Source organism: Psittacula echo (assembly GCF_963264785.1).
Source record: "Psittacula echo genome assembly, chromosome: 3".
Taxonomy (NCBI): domain Eukaryota; kingdom Metazoa; phylum Chordata; class Aves; order Psittaciformes; family Psittacidae; genus Psittacula; species Psittacula echo.
In genome coordinates, this window is record NC_137736.1 from 67,176,136 (window position 1) to 67,192,033 (window position 15,898).

At 36.7% G+C, this 15,898-nt stretch overlaps 1 protein-coding gene across 1 annotated transcript in view; it reads right to left on the reverse strand.

Moving 5' to 3' along the window:
* Positions 1-15,898, reverse strand: part of MYO16 (myosin XVI) — a gene marked incomplete at both ends in the record, with an annotated part of 311,247 nt that overhangs the window by 177,237 nt on the left and 118,112 nt on the right. The window contains 3 exon segments of the mRNA XM_080613866.1: positions 2,017-2,082; positions 4,234-4,344; positions 11,534-11,684. Of these exon segments, the coding sequence (XP_080469992.1) occupies positions 2,017-2,082; positions 4,234-4,344; positions 11,534-11,684 (328 nt within the window).

The window sequence follows — 15,898 nt, forward strand, 5'->3', positions numbered from 1 at the left end:
GCACTGAATTGCATATAAAGCAACGGATATAAGTGTCCATTAACATATGATTGCATTTCTGAGTGAATAATTGCTTAGAAAAAAATTTCAATAGAATTCTATTGGAACTAAGTTTGGGAGATCAGTATAGGGTAAAATAAAGATTGCTGAGGATTTACGAAAGTGTTTTTGAAAAAGAGAGGAAAAAAACCTGTTGCTGTTATTGAAAAATTTACATTATAATCTTTTCATTGCTTCATGCTGGTTTTAAAAGTAGTATCATGCCCAATACATCTTTGCATTCTTTTATGGACAGCTAACAAACCACACACCTGAAAAACAAAGGCTAACTAATGAGCCACATCATATAGCATGTCAGTGTCTACTAAGGGATTGACATCATATATTGTTATTATGTTAATATACAGACCATCGAACACTTACAGACTTCAATATAATCCCAGCTAAGCTGCTGCAGTGCATTTGAGCATTTAAAAAAAACAGGAAAAAGAGCTCTTTTTTTATTACAACCATGTTCTTTGGTCATCTGGGAAACACCTCCCTAATGCACAATACCATGCAGATAGTAATGCTGGAATAAAAAACTGATATTCCAAGGTGACCAAAACAATTACAGGATAAAAAGTGTCTCATGCTAAGCTTACTAAAATAGATCTATTATGGAGAGCTTAAGAGAAGATGCAGAAAACACTCAGGAAACATTTTAACATGCAAACTTGGCACCTAAACTCTTTTTCTTTACAGTTCTCTTTTGGTGCACAAAACCACACCACTAATGCAAAATACACAGTGACAGGAAACAATGCCATCATCTAAAACCTTGGGGATGATGGATGATTTCCATTTCTAGAAACTAAATTTAGTCTCCCAACTCGGAATCTGCTGCTCCTGCCATTGAATGTCACAGTGTTTCTTTCTCTCAAATTTAGCACCAATACACACAAAGCCACATGACATAGCAAACAGATACAGATTACAGTTTACTTCCCAAATTTTGCATCCTTTACAATTCTTGTAAGCTGAACAAACATATTTGAACATTCCCTAACACAACAGGGAGCCTGATCTCTGGGCAGTAATGTGATCCCAGTGCATCAACAAGAAAATAACTTGAGGAGGGAGGGAAAGAAGAAGGGAAGACAAATACAACACACCAACACACAAATTAACAGTTATGCGGACATGCTAACGCTATGTCTCTAAAATGGCTGAGGATGAAGTAGAGATGAAACGTTTGAATTTATGTTACTCCCACTGATCTACAGCATCTACTTAAGTTATTATCAATGTCTAGGTACTGAAATAATAAGCTCCTTGTAAATCATAGCATAATTAAGTCTGTCTCATAAATGAAAGATATGAAATCTAAGGGTACTGTTACTCAGGAGAGAAACATCTGAAGCACTTCTTATATGGCTTTATGCATATGACAGTGCACACATGGACTCAAGTCCCTCTTGTCCATACACTGCCTGTGCCCAACACAAGACACCTCTTTACGACAGCCTCAGTGTACTGCTAAGCTCATGATGAGCACTTCACACTCATTGCCTGTACAGTGCCTGAACAGAGTGGTCTGGTGTGGAGCACAGACAAACATTTTGAGCCTTTCTGTACTATTCAGGGTTGTTATCTCCATAATCATGTTTTGGGCAAGGGTGGGGGTATGTACTCAACCAACCAATGCATGAAGTATGCATTTCAGTTTTTCAAGTTTGGCTGTGACAGAAACCACTAAAGTCATGTTATACACCAAGAATGATTTTCAAACAATAGGAGGTGCTACTGCTCATACAAAACATTAGCAAGATGGCTGTTCTACAAATAAGACACAGCAAAAAGAAATCTTATCTTGGAAGGAATAAATAAAAAAAGCTAAAATATTAAAACTAATATGGTCTCAACATAAAAATGGCATGTATGTTAATTAATTTCATGGGTTTGGACTGCCAGATGGACTTTACTAATTCACTGAAAAAGATCCACACTGTAACATTTTAAAGATAGAAAGCTTACCATGGCAGAATAAATAGGAAGTTCTTTAAATGGGTTAACAATCAACAGTATATCACCAATGTAAGTCTGAAAAAAGAAGATATAATTGCTTTACTAAGTAATAAATTAAATCTTTAAGGACGCTAATGGTTTTCTTCCAGAAAGGATTTTTGGCAAAGCCTCTTAAATCCAGCTATCAACATGTTAAACATAATTTGCAAAATCAGAGCTTTTAATTTCATAACTTTAAATTGAGGTCTAAAATTACAATTCAGACAGCATTAATTATTCTTTTTGTAATAAAACTGATTTATTCATAATGGAAAATTATGCACAGAATTGCACTGCATATATTACTGGTAGATTATTTGAAAGTTAATTTGTCATTTACCATTTGTTAAACTACAAAAATGTGAGATGCCTACCACATAAACAAGTTCCGAATGCATTTTTGTATGGGATAGATGACATAATTTAGAAATACTATATTGATTACCCAGAACTGATACATTAAAATTTGTTGCTTGTGAAATAAGGCAGAGCAACTGATATATATGAAAGTATTTCTGCATGTGTATGTGTATATGAACATATGTACATGCATATGGAAAAAAAAATCCTGGCTATATTAAAAATAGCGAACCATCAACCAGTTGCAAAGGTGCCAAGATTTTATTATTTCATATTTAAACACTCATATGTGAGCATAAGATTGTAGGTCACCCCTGCTGCTATACTTCTCACTCCAGATAAGTAGTTGCTGCTTTATTATGCTCTTAGAATGCAAAAATGCCAGACCTCTGACTCTGAAGAGGTCAAACAGCAAACCATCATGTGAACAGTCCCAGTCATGCTGCCTTTTTCAAAATGAAGTATCTTGATTTGGGGAAGTGGAAAATACTGCCTTTCATAGTAAATGTACTATTTTTTTCTGAAAAGTAATTTCTCTCTCACCTACCTGACTTCACTGTTGGGCTTTCCTGCTGAATAGAACTTTATTAAGTTTCATAAAACATGAAATAGGAAATGTTCAGTGATAAGCAGAATTTCTGGTTTGGAACTGGAGTTCAAGGACTTTTCCATGTAAGCCTGAAAACCAACTCACCCAAAGATGCAAGCATTTCCAGCACTGATGCTGACACCCTGCCAAAGTACAATGGCTGCTGTTGAGCAGAATATTAAGAATCCCTTCCTATAAATTTCTGTAAGTTAAGAATAATGCCCAATCAGGGTATGAGATCCCCTTAGGTGAAATATTCAGTATTTTAACGTAAAAGAAGATTTTGTTTTTATAAATACTAACATTCTGTGGATCCTCCCAAATTCAGTTAAAGTTATCTGTGTTTGGCATCTTTGAAAGTGGAATAAAGCAAAATAAATACTCATAATAAAATAGAACTTTATCCATGATTCTAAAACCCAGAATTTTTGTTACCATTGAATGCTGAACACCTAGAATTTAAAGTTCCTGTAACTTCAAAGGTATTCACAGCAACATGCCAATTCCCCTTATTCCTTTAGTCTAAACAGTGCAATCAACTTACACATTTAAAAACAATTTGCATGTTTCACATTAACATGTCACTCAGTTGTTCAGTAATATAGAAATAAATTGTGAATAAGATATGAAGAGGGATACAAAAATTTCCAAGTGCAGATTTTTCTCCGGAAGTAACCTACGCCTAGCCACATGCCTCCCCAGTTTATTATGGCATAACCTGGAAAACCTGCTTTTTATAATAAAATCTTATTTATAAAATCTTGTTATAATTATTTCATTTGGTATCTAGATGATTAACATTACAATATAGAAAGCAATTTCTGTAATACAAGAAGAGATAAATCTCCCATGCTGAATTCTAAGCTTTTAAAATCTAAATTTCTTTAAAATTTCCAGTATTCATATTCGCTATTGAAATTAAGATGATAAAGATGGAAGGATCTTTTGGTGGTTTGAGGAAGAAGATTACATGTACACATAGACTTTTAACAGTATACTTCCTCTGTAAATAAACACACATAAATTGTATCCAAATTTATCTGAAGTGTTAATTTTTATTTCTGCTTCCCTATATAAACTTGAGAAATTGCACGGCTTACACACACGTCATCATCCATTTAAATATTAGTCACGAGTCCAGGTTCCTGTCCAGTAATTATGATACTAAATCTATTTTTCCTATTTTTTTTATTATCATATTTTGAAAGCTTATTGTTGATAGATGAATAGAAACTCACATATATCTGATCATTATTGAAACGCTTCTGAATCTCATAAAGCAGGCTGCTGTCTGTTAGCTCATTCAGAGAAGCCAGGTCATCATTTGGAGCTGGAGGCATTAGCTTGATCTAGAAAACACAAATTAGAGAAATAAAGTAACTTCACAACCAATCATTCCATACTGTAACGTTCTAACCCACCAAAAGAAGTATAAACTTTGATCACTAGAATTTGTGGGGGAAAAAAAGAGAATTAGGAAACTGGAAAGTTGTCACTCCTCCCAGACAATCACACATCATTATTCTTAAGCAAGAGAAGAGCGTAAAAAAATATTATCAATGTTAAGGTGAATAACTGCATTAATCTGATGGGCTCTTAAGAACACAGACCCTAGTAGAGTGCCATTTGAAACTCCTGAACCCATAAAGATTCCCAGCTTAAATGCAATTCTCCTGCTCTCTTCATTAAATGTTTATGGCAAAAGAAATCAAGACTATAAAAGTTAGTGCACTTGTAAACTATTTATTGTCCAGCTTTTAACAAAGCTCTTATACTACTCTTCGTCATACCAGATTTAAAATTCTATTACAATTTTTCCTGTAGGATAGAAGAAAGTTAGTAAGAACTGGGTATCATGTTGTCAAGGAGACCAGAAGAGATTCAGAAGCAGCTACTTTAGCCAAAAGTGATGAATAAAATGAGTTTTAACTTTTTTGAGATTTAGAAGGAATAATATAAGCTTTGTGAGGCAAAATAAATGCCAAGGGAAAAAAAAAAATCCAAATGACAGAATATGAGGGAAAAACAATCTGTGATAATGGAAATCTGATTAAAGACAATATAAACACTAATACATTAAACTTACAAATTATTATCTATGCTTAAAATGTAGGCTGATTCCTTTCTTATGTCAGCTGAAAGAAATGTTAGCATGCTAAAAGAATACCTAGAAACAGAAACTTATCATGTGAATGATGGTAGAATTATTTGAATTGTTTGTTCAGCATTAACTAGAATACTCTCTCAGTGTCTATTTTGAGAATGGACAAGGAAGATGGAATTTGTTCTTTCCATTGTTCTGCTTAAAATGAAGTCTCGGGAGAAAAGCAGATACTGCCCTTTCTTTGACAACAACTCAGCACCCTCAACCTCTTGGCAGTGGCAGGAAGTCAGCGGCAGAAGTAGTGAGCAGACTAGAGATTTTGAGGGGAACATGGAGTGTGCTTCTGGCGAGGAGAAGGCCCCAAACATTATGGATACTGGTGCATAATACTGGGAATCTGGTCCCAAACTACTGAACTTCTATTGTTTCCATACGTTCAAGGTGTAGGTCAGAAATCATGATGCTCTGGGCTCTCTTCCTACATTTATCAGAGCTGCACTGTGCAATATTGCTGAAGAATTTAATCTTAATGCAATCAGACTAACAATCTCTCTTTGTCTCAATGTTTCAGGATTCTTGAAACATGCACATACCCATTCACATGAAATTTTTAGGTGACCACAGCAAACACTGAGAAGTTTGGAGTCCAAAAAAGAGCAGGATTAGTTACATACAATTTTGTATCTTTTCTATATCACGTATCTTTGACCTTGCCAGTATTTTTCTCCTAAAAATAAGAGTACTGAATACCAGTATCAAAATATTAATTGAACAGTTATAAACTAGATGGCATTTCTTACTCTTCTATTTTACCAAGAAGAAACAAAAAATGCAGACCAGACATCACAACATCAGATATCAGTAGCCCTTATGACATAAAAGAGAATCTTGTTGGGGTTTTCTGTTTAAATATTTCACCAGATTTACTTTCCACAGTCCTCATCTCACCAATTGTTTATTTTCTTTTTTCCAGAAGAAATGTATTCTAAAATGGTGGATTCTATCAAAATATTACTGTGACTATTCTCCTTTTTCCTGTCTAATTACTTTCTTAAAATATTTAAATTTTCAGAATACATTTCAAACAAGAAAACAAGACAAATACAAAGCTTGCCTGCCATATCTGTCTGTGTCTTTCTGTCTACCTAGCTTAGAGGTTTACTTCCCACCACATTAAAGTGAACACAGATTTTCTGTCACACACAGCATGGCATTTCTTGCTCTCTTTAGTTTTAATCATGGCAGTTGGATGTAAGCCTGTCTAGAAAATAAGAATTCCACTTGGCAAAAAAATAAATTACATTTTGACATTTGTTTTTGATGATGCACACTTGAATAGAACAAAATGAACAAAAGAATTCCAATAACTTTTTTTAAACGTCTTGTAGAGGGAAAGCAGATGAAAGACAGAAACCTATGGCCTCCTTCCCTTATAGTGTGCTCACCTGATTTGCAGAACAAAGCAGGCAGAGGTCTTCACTATATTCCCTTGTGTGCTACCAAAACTCAGAACACCTGTGCCAGAGAATGAGCTTCTCTTAGAATCATAGAATCAGTTAGGTTGGAAAAGACCTTTAAGATCACCAAGTCCAACTGTTACCCCAGGACTGTCAAGGTCACCACTAAACCATGTCACTGAGGGCTTCATCTACATGGTTTCTGAACACTTCCAGGGATGGTGATTCCACCACTTCCCTGGGCAGTACCTGGTCGCCCTCTCGGTGAATAACTTCTTCCTAATATCCAATCTAAATCTCCTTTGGTGCAGCTTGAGGACATTTTCTCTTGTCCCATCGCTTGTTACTTGAGAGATCAGCCACCTCCTTGCTTCATCCTCCTTTCAGGTAGTTGTAGAGAGTAATAAGGTACCCCTGAGCCTTCTCTTCTCCAGACAAAACAACCCCAGTTCTCTCAGCCGTTCCTCATAAGACTTGTTCTCAAGACTCTTCACCAGCTTTGTTGCCCTTTTCTGGACCTGCTGCAGCAACTCAATGTTTCTCTTGTAGTGAGGGGCCCAGAACTGAACACAGTATTCCAGGTGTGGCCTCACAAGTGCTGAGTATAGGTGGATCACTGCCCTGACCCTGCTGGCCACACGATTGCTGATACAGGCCAGGATGCTGTTGGCCTTCTTGACTGCCTGGGTACATTTTGGCTCATGTTCAACAGTGTTAATCAGAATCCCCAGGTTCCTTTTTGCCAGGTAGCTTTTCTTAATTTATAAAGATAAAACCTATGCTAGGCTGGACACAAATGTCTGCATTTGTAAATAAAATAAAAGTTTGGATTTGAGCACTGCTTAGGATACTCCATGTTTTCTGAATTGTTAGCAGACTTTCTAGTACATTCTTGACTCATTCCAGCTAACACTCCTGCAGATTGTATGTAGGTATCATTCAGGTCATATGTCAAGACTTATTTCCCACAGGCTGTTTGGGCATGGCCTCATTTTCTGTCTTATGGATGTGCACCGACCCACCCCCCCATAGCCTTTCACCAGAGAATAGGCCCTGGCTTCTTTTAATTTCATAATCTAGGTACAGCCAAAGATACTGATGCTATAGATAGACAGTTAGAAATGCAAAGTGCTCAGTTAAACTCCAAGTAAGGTAATTGAAATCCTTCTCCATCAACTTTTTTTTTCCCCTGAAGTTTAGAATTTAGTGATTCAGCATTTTCTATCAGACTCTGTATCAAAATTCAATGAGCAAATAAATCACACAGAAAAAAAAACCTCTAAATGCATTAAACTCACAACAACCAATTTTACTTGGTAGTAAATATTCTTTTCATTAATAATAACTAATTTGTGGGCACCTTCAAATTCTGTTTTTCTGAACACCCATTTTTTCACCTCAGTGCATGCATGCATCTGGCTATCATCCTGACTGCATGATGCATATTTTATGAGACAGAAAAATAGCCGTAAATACAGCATAAGTTCCAACATAACTATGCCTGTTCAAGTTATTAGGTTTTGAGATTTTTGTAATGCTATCAATGAAGATTCCCATTTACCCATTTAAATTACATAAACAGCATTCACAATCTGCTCATATAACATTCTCTAATGATTTTTATTTTTTTACATACTTATGTCACTGAAATAAGTAAGTATTCTAGCCCTTGTGTAGTACTATGATATGCATAGTTGTCCCTTCTGTATGTGGTAAATGATACTAAAACAATCAAAAGGGCATCAGGGGATACTCTATCACTCAGTTCATATAGCCAACAATATGTAAACAAGAATTATAAGACAAAAGACAAAATATGTTTTTAAAAAGACCCAATTAAGAAAAAGAAAAGGTTTAAGCTATATTTATTTGCAGCATGAAGCATGCAATTCAATTCCAGGCCAGTAATTTCAATCTGCTATCAGAAAAACATCCTTCCCAGATAAGGGTAAGAGAAATCGCCAGCTATGATGAATTTCTGGAAATTATTCATATTGCTTTCTTTGCTTGGCAGCACAGACCTTGACATTAGAGATGATCAAAGAACATCTTTTACATAGGAAAAAGCAAAAGCTAATACAAGCCAAGAGAGACCCCAAATGCTTTATTGATGTAGTCATTTGATACCTATCTCTATGCTTCATGTAATAAAAATATTACTTCATGAGAAATATTATTTTGTTAAGGCTCTTTTTCATCATTTTTGCAATTAAAAAACCTTGAGGCTACATATAAATTTGAGCTGTTAGTTTTCCCAAAGCCAAAAATTTACAAGCTTTTTCTATTAAAAATGCATCTTTCAGAGGTAATAAGATGAAATTTTTCCCTCTGATCCCTCAGTAAAGGCTTAAGCTACATGTCATATTGCCTAAGAATGTATGATTTTTCTGACACAAAGCATATGAAATATCATGCTAATCTATTTCAATAATATATGAACATAAAATCCAAGTAATGACTCCACACATCCTATTGAAAAACAGAACATGATTACTTTCAGTGTAGTTTGGAACACAACTGGTAAGAATAAAAGATCATGAAACTCATTAGAATTAGCATACCCAATGGCAGGGATAGTGGAAAGGGATTATTCAAACCTTTCCTTTGGTAGCAGCACTAAATAAAAATTTTGGTTCCCAAGTTGTGAAATAAAAAAGAGATGTGTTAATTGGAAGTATCATCTCTGAAAAATAGTATGCACATATTATGTACACAAATATGGATACATGTATATATCTACAGTTCATAATGCATGGCACGTAGTATAGAACACAATCCCCATATTCCCAGGGTCACAATTATGTCACTTCACAAAAGAAAAAAGTTCGTACTTTCATTTGTCAAAATATGGGAATTCTTTAGTTTACTAAAATTAAACTGAATTTCCTGAAGTGATTAAACTGTTTTACCCTCTTTTGTCTGTAAGAGCAAAAAAAATGCTCATTAAGCCCTTAGCAAGTGAGAAGTTTTAGATTTTTTTTTTTTTTTTATAATGCAACCAGTCATTTAAAAACACACTGCAATAGCACAGTTTCTAACTTACCCTGTTAGTGCTGCTTTCCCATATAGGACTGTTCCTGCTTATTCTTTTCCAAAGGAGTATCACTCCTTATTTAGCAACTGCAGATACTGGGCAAGGTTTGTAGTTTTTACTGCTTCTAAAAGACCACAAGATACGCATTCCTTCTAGCTCAAGCACAGAATTTCACAGAGTGTTTTCTGCAGAAATTTCTCAGCTAATAGAGCTAAAAGTGATTCACCATTAATTCTGCTGTCCTGTCTTTGAATTGTAACTACTGTGGGAAGCTCCACTGCAGTATGGTGAAACAGCAGAAGTAAAATTCTTGGAAATCCGCCCTGGGACCCTGCAGTGACTCGAGATCTTGGTGGAGGACAAAACTATCCACACAACCTCTTTTTCACCTGGTACATCAGCTGCTCTTCTCCCAGTAAGTTTCTGCATGTTTTACTACACAAAACTACAACGCAAATGTTTAGCTTCAGGATTATGAAAATCTGAGTAACTTTAGCTAGGTCTGCACCAAAAGAGAATCAAGCAGAACAAAGTATATGGGTTCTTGTCCACTCTTTTGTTGAGCATCTAGAAGCAAGTGACAGTCTCAGCAAGACCCTAGGCTAAACACCTCTCTCTCTTTTCCTACAGTTATATTCCTCTTAACAGGGTTGCAAGCATTTACTTTTCTGACCAGCAGTGCTTTTCTTTCAGGTTGACTGTGATTTCATCATATCACTGCACAGTCAGCAAGGCCAGAAATTGTATGGCATGAAAACAAGATGTAAGCCAAGTGCAAAACATTGTGGTATTTTCTGACTGAACAGGGAACTCAGTGCTCTATGGGATCCCAAAGCTGAGGAATTTCAGAGACTGACTCACATGATTGACATATGAACTCACTGATTGATCTCATACAATCAACACACTCCTGTGAAACACATTCAAAAACAAAAAGCAATGGAGTGTGCATGCTTCTGCCAAGACAGCTATGCAGGATTTTTTAAATTAACATGGTTTAAATATAATCAGTATTTTGCTCCTTTGTCATGCTTCAAATCCACAGTAAATTAATTTAAATAGAAATTCTCCCCTCCAACCCTCGATTCTAAAGGTGGAGGGGGGGAGGGAGGGTTGGTTTGGGGTTTTTGTTTTGTTTGGGGTTTTTTGGTTTGTATTTCTTAATGCCTAAACACTTCTGGAATATATGTTTCCCAAATGCACGCAAAAGAAAATAAAATCTCTTGAACAAAAACCAACCAACCAACCAACCAAACAAACAAACAAAAAAAAACCCAACCCCAAAAAATATTTAAGTCCTAAACATTCAAAGTTAGGGCATACTAGTTTTACAAGCAACAGAAAATTGCCTCCTTTTCCATTCTCCATTCAACCTATATACTGAATGAGATTGTGATCCTGTGGAGAAAACTGTAAAGGGTATCAAAATAATCAGTGCCTGTACCATAATGCATTAGCACAAGAAAAAGAGTTTACACTGCAGCAGCGGATCTGTCAATTCCTATCTTTAAATTACAGTCACTTACTTTGCAACTTAATATTCCTTAGACATTCTTTTTGTTTTGCAGTCTTCTAGGTTGTGTTTCATTTTGGGTGTTTTTTTAATCTGAAGCTGGGGATAAGAGCACACTTTGGGCTGCATTAACAGTTGTTCCTCCTCTATTGTGAACCATGAATAGAATTTGAGGAGCCCTAAGCCCTCTGACTGCCACAGCCCCAGACCTGCCACCAGTAGCTGGCAGGAAGCAGCTGTTCAGTTTGCAGAGGGAACTCTTTGCAGGGCCAGACTGCGGGGAGTGATCAAGGAGACAAGGCTCCACAGTGCAAATGATATCGCTGTGTGGTGAAGGGAAAAAAAAATTACTGTGGCCTTTGACTTCATTAAGTTTACAATTTCCAGACCTAAGCACTAATGAACAGTTCAAGAAATTGCATGCCATTACCTGTTCAAGTTTGGTAGTAATGTTCACAGCGACATTTTCAGATGCACTGTCCTGAGATTGCTGCTTACATAAGCCTTTAGCTGCATCTTTAAACATGGTGTCTTTCTCCAGCAAACTGTCTTGCTTGGCAATCGGTAAAGCCAGGGGATTGCTACAAAGAGAATCAATAAAGCAATTAGACTCCTCCTGAAGATTTCAGGCAAACAAGATATTGCCAAATGTGCGTGCACAAACACAGAACTGAGATACAATTCAGGGCTGGGACATGAGTTCCTGGTCCAAGTACAAAAAAGAAATTGGTGAGAAATAAACTGTTCCCATAAGTTGGTCTGCTGCCAAAGGCACAGAGCAAAACACTTTGATTTAAAATTCACCTTCGTGCATATCTTTTCTGAAGCAGAAATGAGACAGCCAAAGGAATATGCATGAGTCTGCTTTTGACAGCATTAGGCTGGCAAATCAATAGCCAATTTTGAAACTGAATTTAAAATACACCATTAACTTACACAACACTGTTCTGAAAAATCTTATGTTTTAAAATAATACAGATACTGCCATTGCAGTTAATAAAATTAAATTACACCACTTTTTAGCTTATTTTTAATCAGCCAATATCCGAGACATATTTTATGACCCAAAAGTGCTCTGAATTTGTGATATGCTAAATAAAAAATCAAACAAGCAAACAGCCAGCTCCTGAACCTACTGAAACGATACAGAATACTCTTCATTCACATATAAATTAAGCTTATTCTTGCACACATTCCCTATTGACACCTCAGACCACATCACACTTCTGAAAAACAACAATGCCAAAATTTTGGATGATTTTGGCAGTGTTGTACATCCAGAGGAATTAGCAATGAATGTGCCCCAGGAGCTGGGAACACAAACGCCTTATAAAAGAATTGTCTGGACTCTGACAGTGCGAATGAGACAATCCCATGGAGTGTACCACAGCTTCTTGCCAAAATGTGCACATATTTCTTTGAAAAGAAATGTGGGCTCAATGTGTGAATGCAGGAATAGCGTATTCCACTACGGGATAAAATCCAGATGTCAAACTTAGTTTAAAAAGAACCTCATTTTTACTCTAAATAACTTGAATTTGATCACTGATTATAATAAAGCCAAGATTATACACACAGTTAACTCAAATTAAGCAATGGAGGACCCATAGCTAGCACTGATTTCAATACAGGATAAAAACTGTTGGAAACAGAACTGAACACAGTTTTGTTTCCAACAGTACATTTCCAAAACACATAGCTTTAGAAAGGTACAGTTCTAAGCGGAGGCACAGCACCTTCTAAGCAGAATTCATTGGAAAACAAGTCAAAGTAGTTTCCCATTGAATAAAAGATAGAGGAGCAAAACCTTTCTTTTGATGAAACACCCTGTCGGCAAACAAAGAATTAGTTGCAACATTTGGAAAGGAATATACACAATATTCTTTCTAATTATGTTTTGCTTCAGACATTTTAATGTAAACTGTCTAAAGGCACACTTGTAAAAACAAAAATTTCTCATTACTGCTTTGATTGACCTAAGATTGTTTTGTCATATATCTGTTTATGTCACATGGTCAAAAGATTTACGAACAAACTGGTTTTGCCTTTTTTCTTGCTTTGGACAGAAAAGCCATTATCCAACTATTTTTGTGAACTTGGCAATTAGGTGTCATAGAATAAGTGGCATAAGTAATTAGGCTGCAGAAGAAATGAAATAGCTGTGGCACCCACAAGCAGAAATAACTAATACTGATTAGCATTTTATTCAGACTCAGAATCAAACAATATATAATTGTTTTTTTTTTTCTTTTTGAGTAGTCTTTTGCTATTGTCCAAAACTGCTCAAAACCCTCAGGTCTGAATTATTTTTAAGATTTAATCACAGACAAAGAGAAGAAAAAAATCAAAGCAAAGCATAAAAAAAATGAATTCAAATATTAAAAACTGATGCAGTGCCACTTATAACTTTTTATTATTTATATTTCTTTTAAATTGTGAAGATTGATTTTTTTTTTGCTGCAAAGTTAAACCTTACCTATTTAATTTACCACTTTTGTGTTAACTATACAACACAACTTAGAAATACTTCTTGAAATTCAGCTATAAACTTCTCACAACCAACTAAACTTTTTCGATGTCACAAAAGAGAAGTAGATTGTAAATCACAGCAAAGTGTGGGGAAAAAATTGCCTACTATATCCACATATGCATTTTGAACTTAAGAGGACTTAACAGGCATGTTCCATGTATTGATGTACAAGATGATAGCCTATAGATCATGTGCATTTGCGAGATATTAATAGGACTTTATGTTATGGAAATGCTGACACATAATTCACATTACAACAAAAATGTGAATAATTACAAGAAATTTAAAACATATTAAAATTACTCCAACAGTTCATTATGACTCAGGTGCAAGAAGACACTATGAAAAATAAACCAAAAAGAAGTAGACTCATAGAATCATAGAATAGTTAGGGTTGGAAAGGACCTTAAGATCATCTAGTTCCAACCCCCTGCCATGGGCAGGGACACCCCACACTAAACTATATCACCCAAGGCCTCATCCAACCTGGCCTTGAACACCGCCAAGGATGGAGCATTCACAATCTCCCTGGGCAACCCATTCCAGTGCCTCACCACCCTCACAGTAAAGAATTTCTTCCTTATATCCAATCTAAACTTCCCCTGTTTAAGTTTGAACCCGTTACCCCTTGTCCTGTCACTACAGTACCTGATGAAGAGTCCCTCCCCAGCATCCTTGTAGGCCCCCTTCAGATACTGGAAGACTGCTATGAGGTCTCCACGCAGCCTTCTCTTCTCTTCTCCAGGCTGAACAGCCCCAACTTTCTCAGCCTGTCTTCATATGGGAGGTGCTCCAGTCCCCTGATCATCCTCGTGGCCCTCCTCTGGACTTCTTCCAACACTTCCATGTCCTTTTTCTGTTGAGGACACCAGAACTGCACACAATACTCCAAGTGAGGTCTCACGAGAGGAGAGCAGAGTAGAGGGGCAGGATCACCTTCTTCAACCTCCTGGTCACGCTCCTTTTGATGCAGCCCAGAATACAGTTGGCTTTCTGGGCTGCAAGCAGACACTGAAGCCGCCTCATGTTCATTTTCTCATCGACCAACACCTCAAAGTCCTTCTCCACAGGGCTGCTCTGAATCTCTTCTCTGCCCAACCTGTAGCTGTGCCTCGGATTGCTCCTACCCAGGTGTAGGACCTTGCACTTGGCATGGTTAAACTTCATCAGGTTGGCATCAGACCACCTCACAAGCGTGTCAAGGTCCCTCTGGATGGCATTCTTTCCCTTCAGTGTATCAACCAAACCACACAGCTTGGTGTCATCGGCAAACTTGCTGAGGGCACACTCAATTCCACTGTCCATGTTACCGACAAAGATGTTGAACAAGACCGGTCCCAACACCGATCCCTGAGGGACACCACTCGTTACCGGTCTCCAGCCGGACATCGAGCCATTGACCACAACACTTTGTGTGCGGCCATCCAGCCAGTTCTTTATCCACCGAGTGGTCCACCCATCAAATTGATGTCTCTCCAATTTAGAGACAAGGATGTCGTGGGGGACAGCGTCGAACGCTTTGCACAAGTCCAGGTAGATGATGTCAACTGCTCTGCCCCTGTCCATCAGTTTTGTAGCCCCATCATAGAATGCCACCAAATTGGTCAGGCAGGATTTCCCCTTAGTGAAGCCATGCTGGCTGTCACCAACCACCTCCTTGTTTTGCATGTGCCTTAGCATGCCTTCCAGCAGAATGTTTCCAGAAAACAGTGGCTTTTTAGAGGAATATTTCTATACACATTTATATGTATTTCTATTAGTCACGATATGAAGTCAAGCAATGTCATTGAAATTGAACTATAAGACAGTGTAAGGGAAGATTTTATGTTAATGTAGGCAAGTAGATTAGCATGAACTCTCTTCTTTAATGAATATTAATGGATAATTAATAGATAATTAACCACAAAGGGAGACTTAAGCCAAAATAATGTTGCATAATAGATAGGAGAGTTATCTAGGGTAATCTTACTTAAACAAGGTAGGACTGTTGCTACTGGCACACATAACTGGGAAAAAATCCTGCATGTTATATGGAGGAATAATAATTTTCATTTTAATGTGTATACACTATCATATATCATATTTTGCGGACGGTTGGTTGCTTTTGTTTTGGTTTTTAGGTAAACTGATTACTGATGGCTGATATCCTTTAGCATGTCCTTGTTTTTTGAGAAAAAAATCTAACACAAAAATACTGGGAGATGACGATTAAATAATCGGTAGTTTTATCATCAATATTTGAGACACTACTGCAGCTTCTAAATA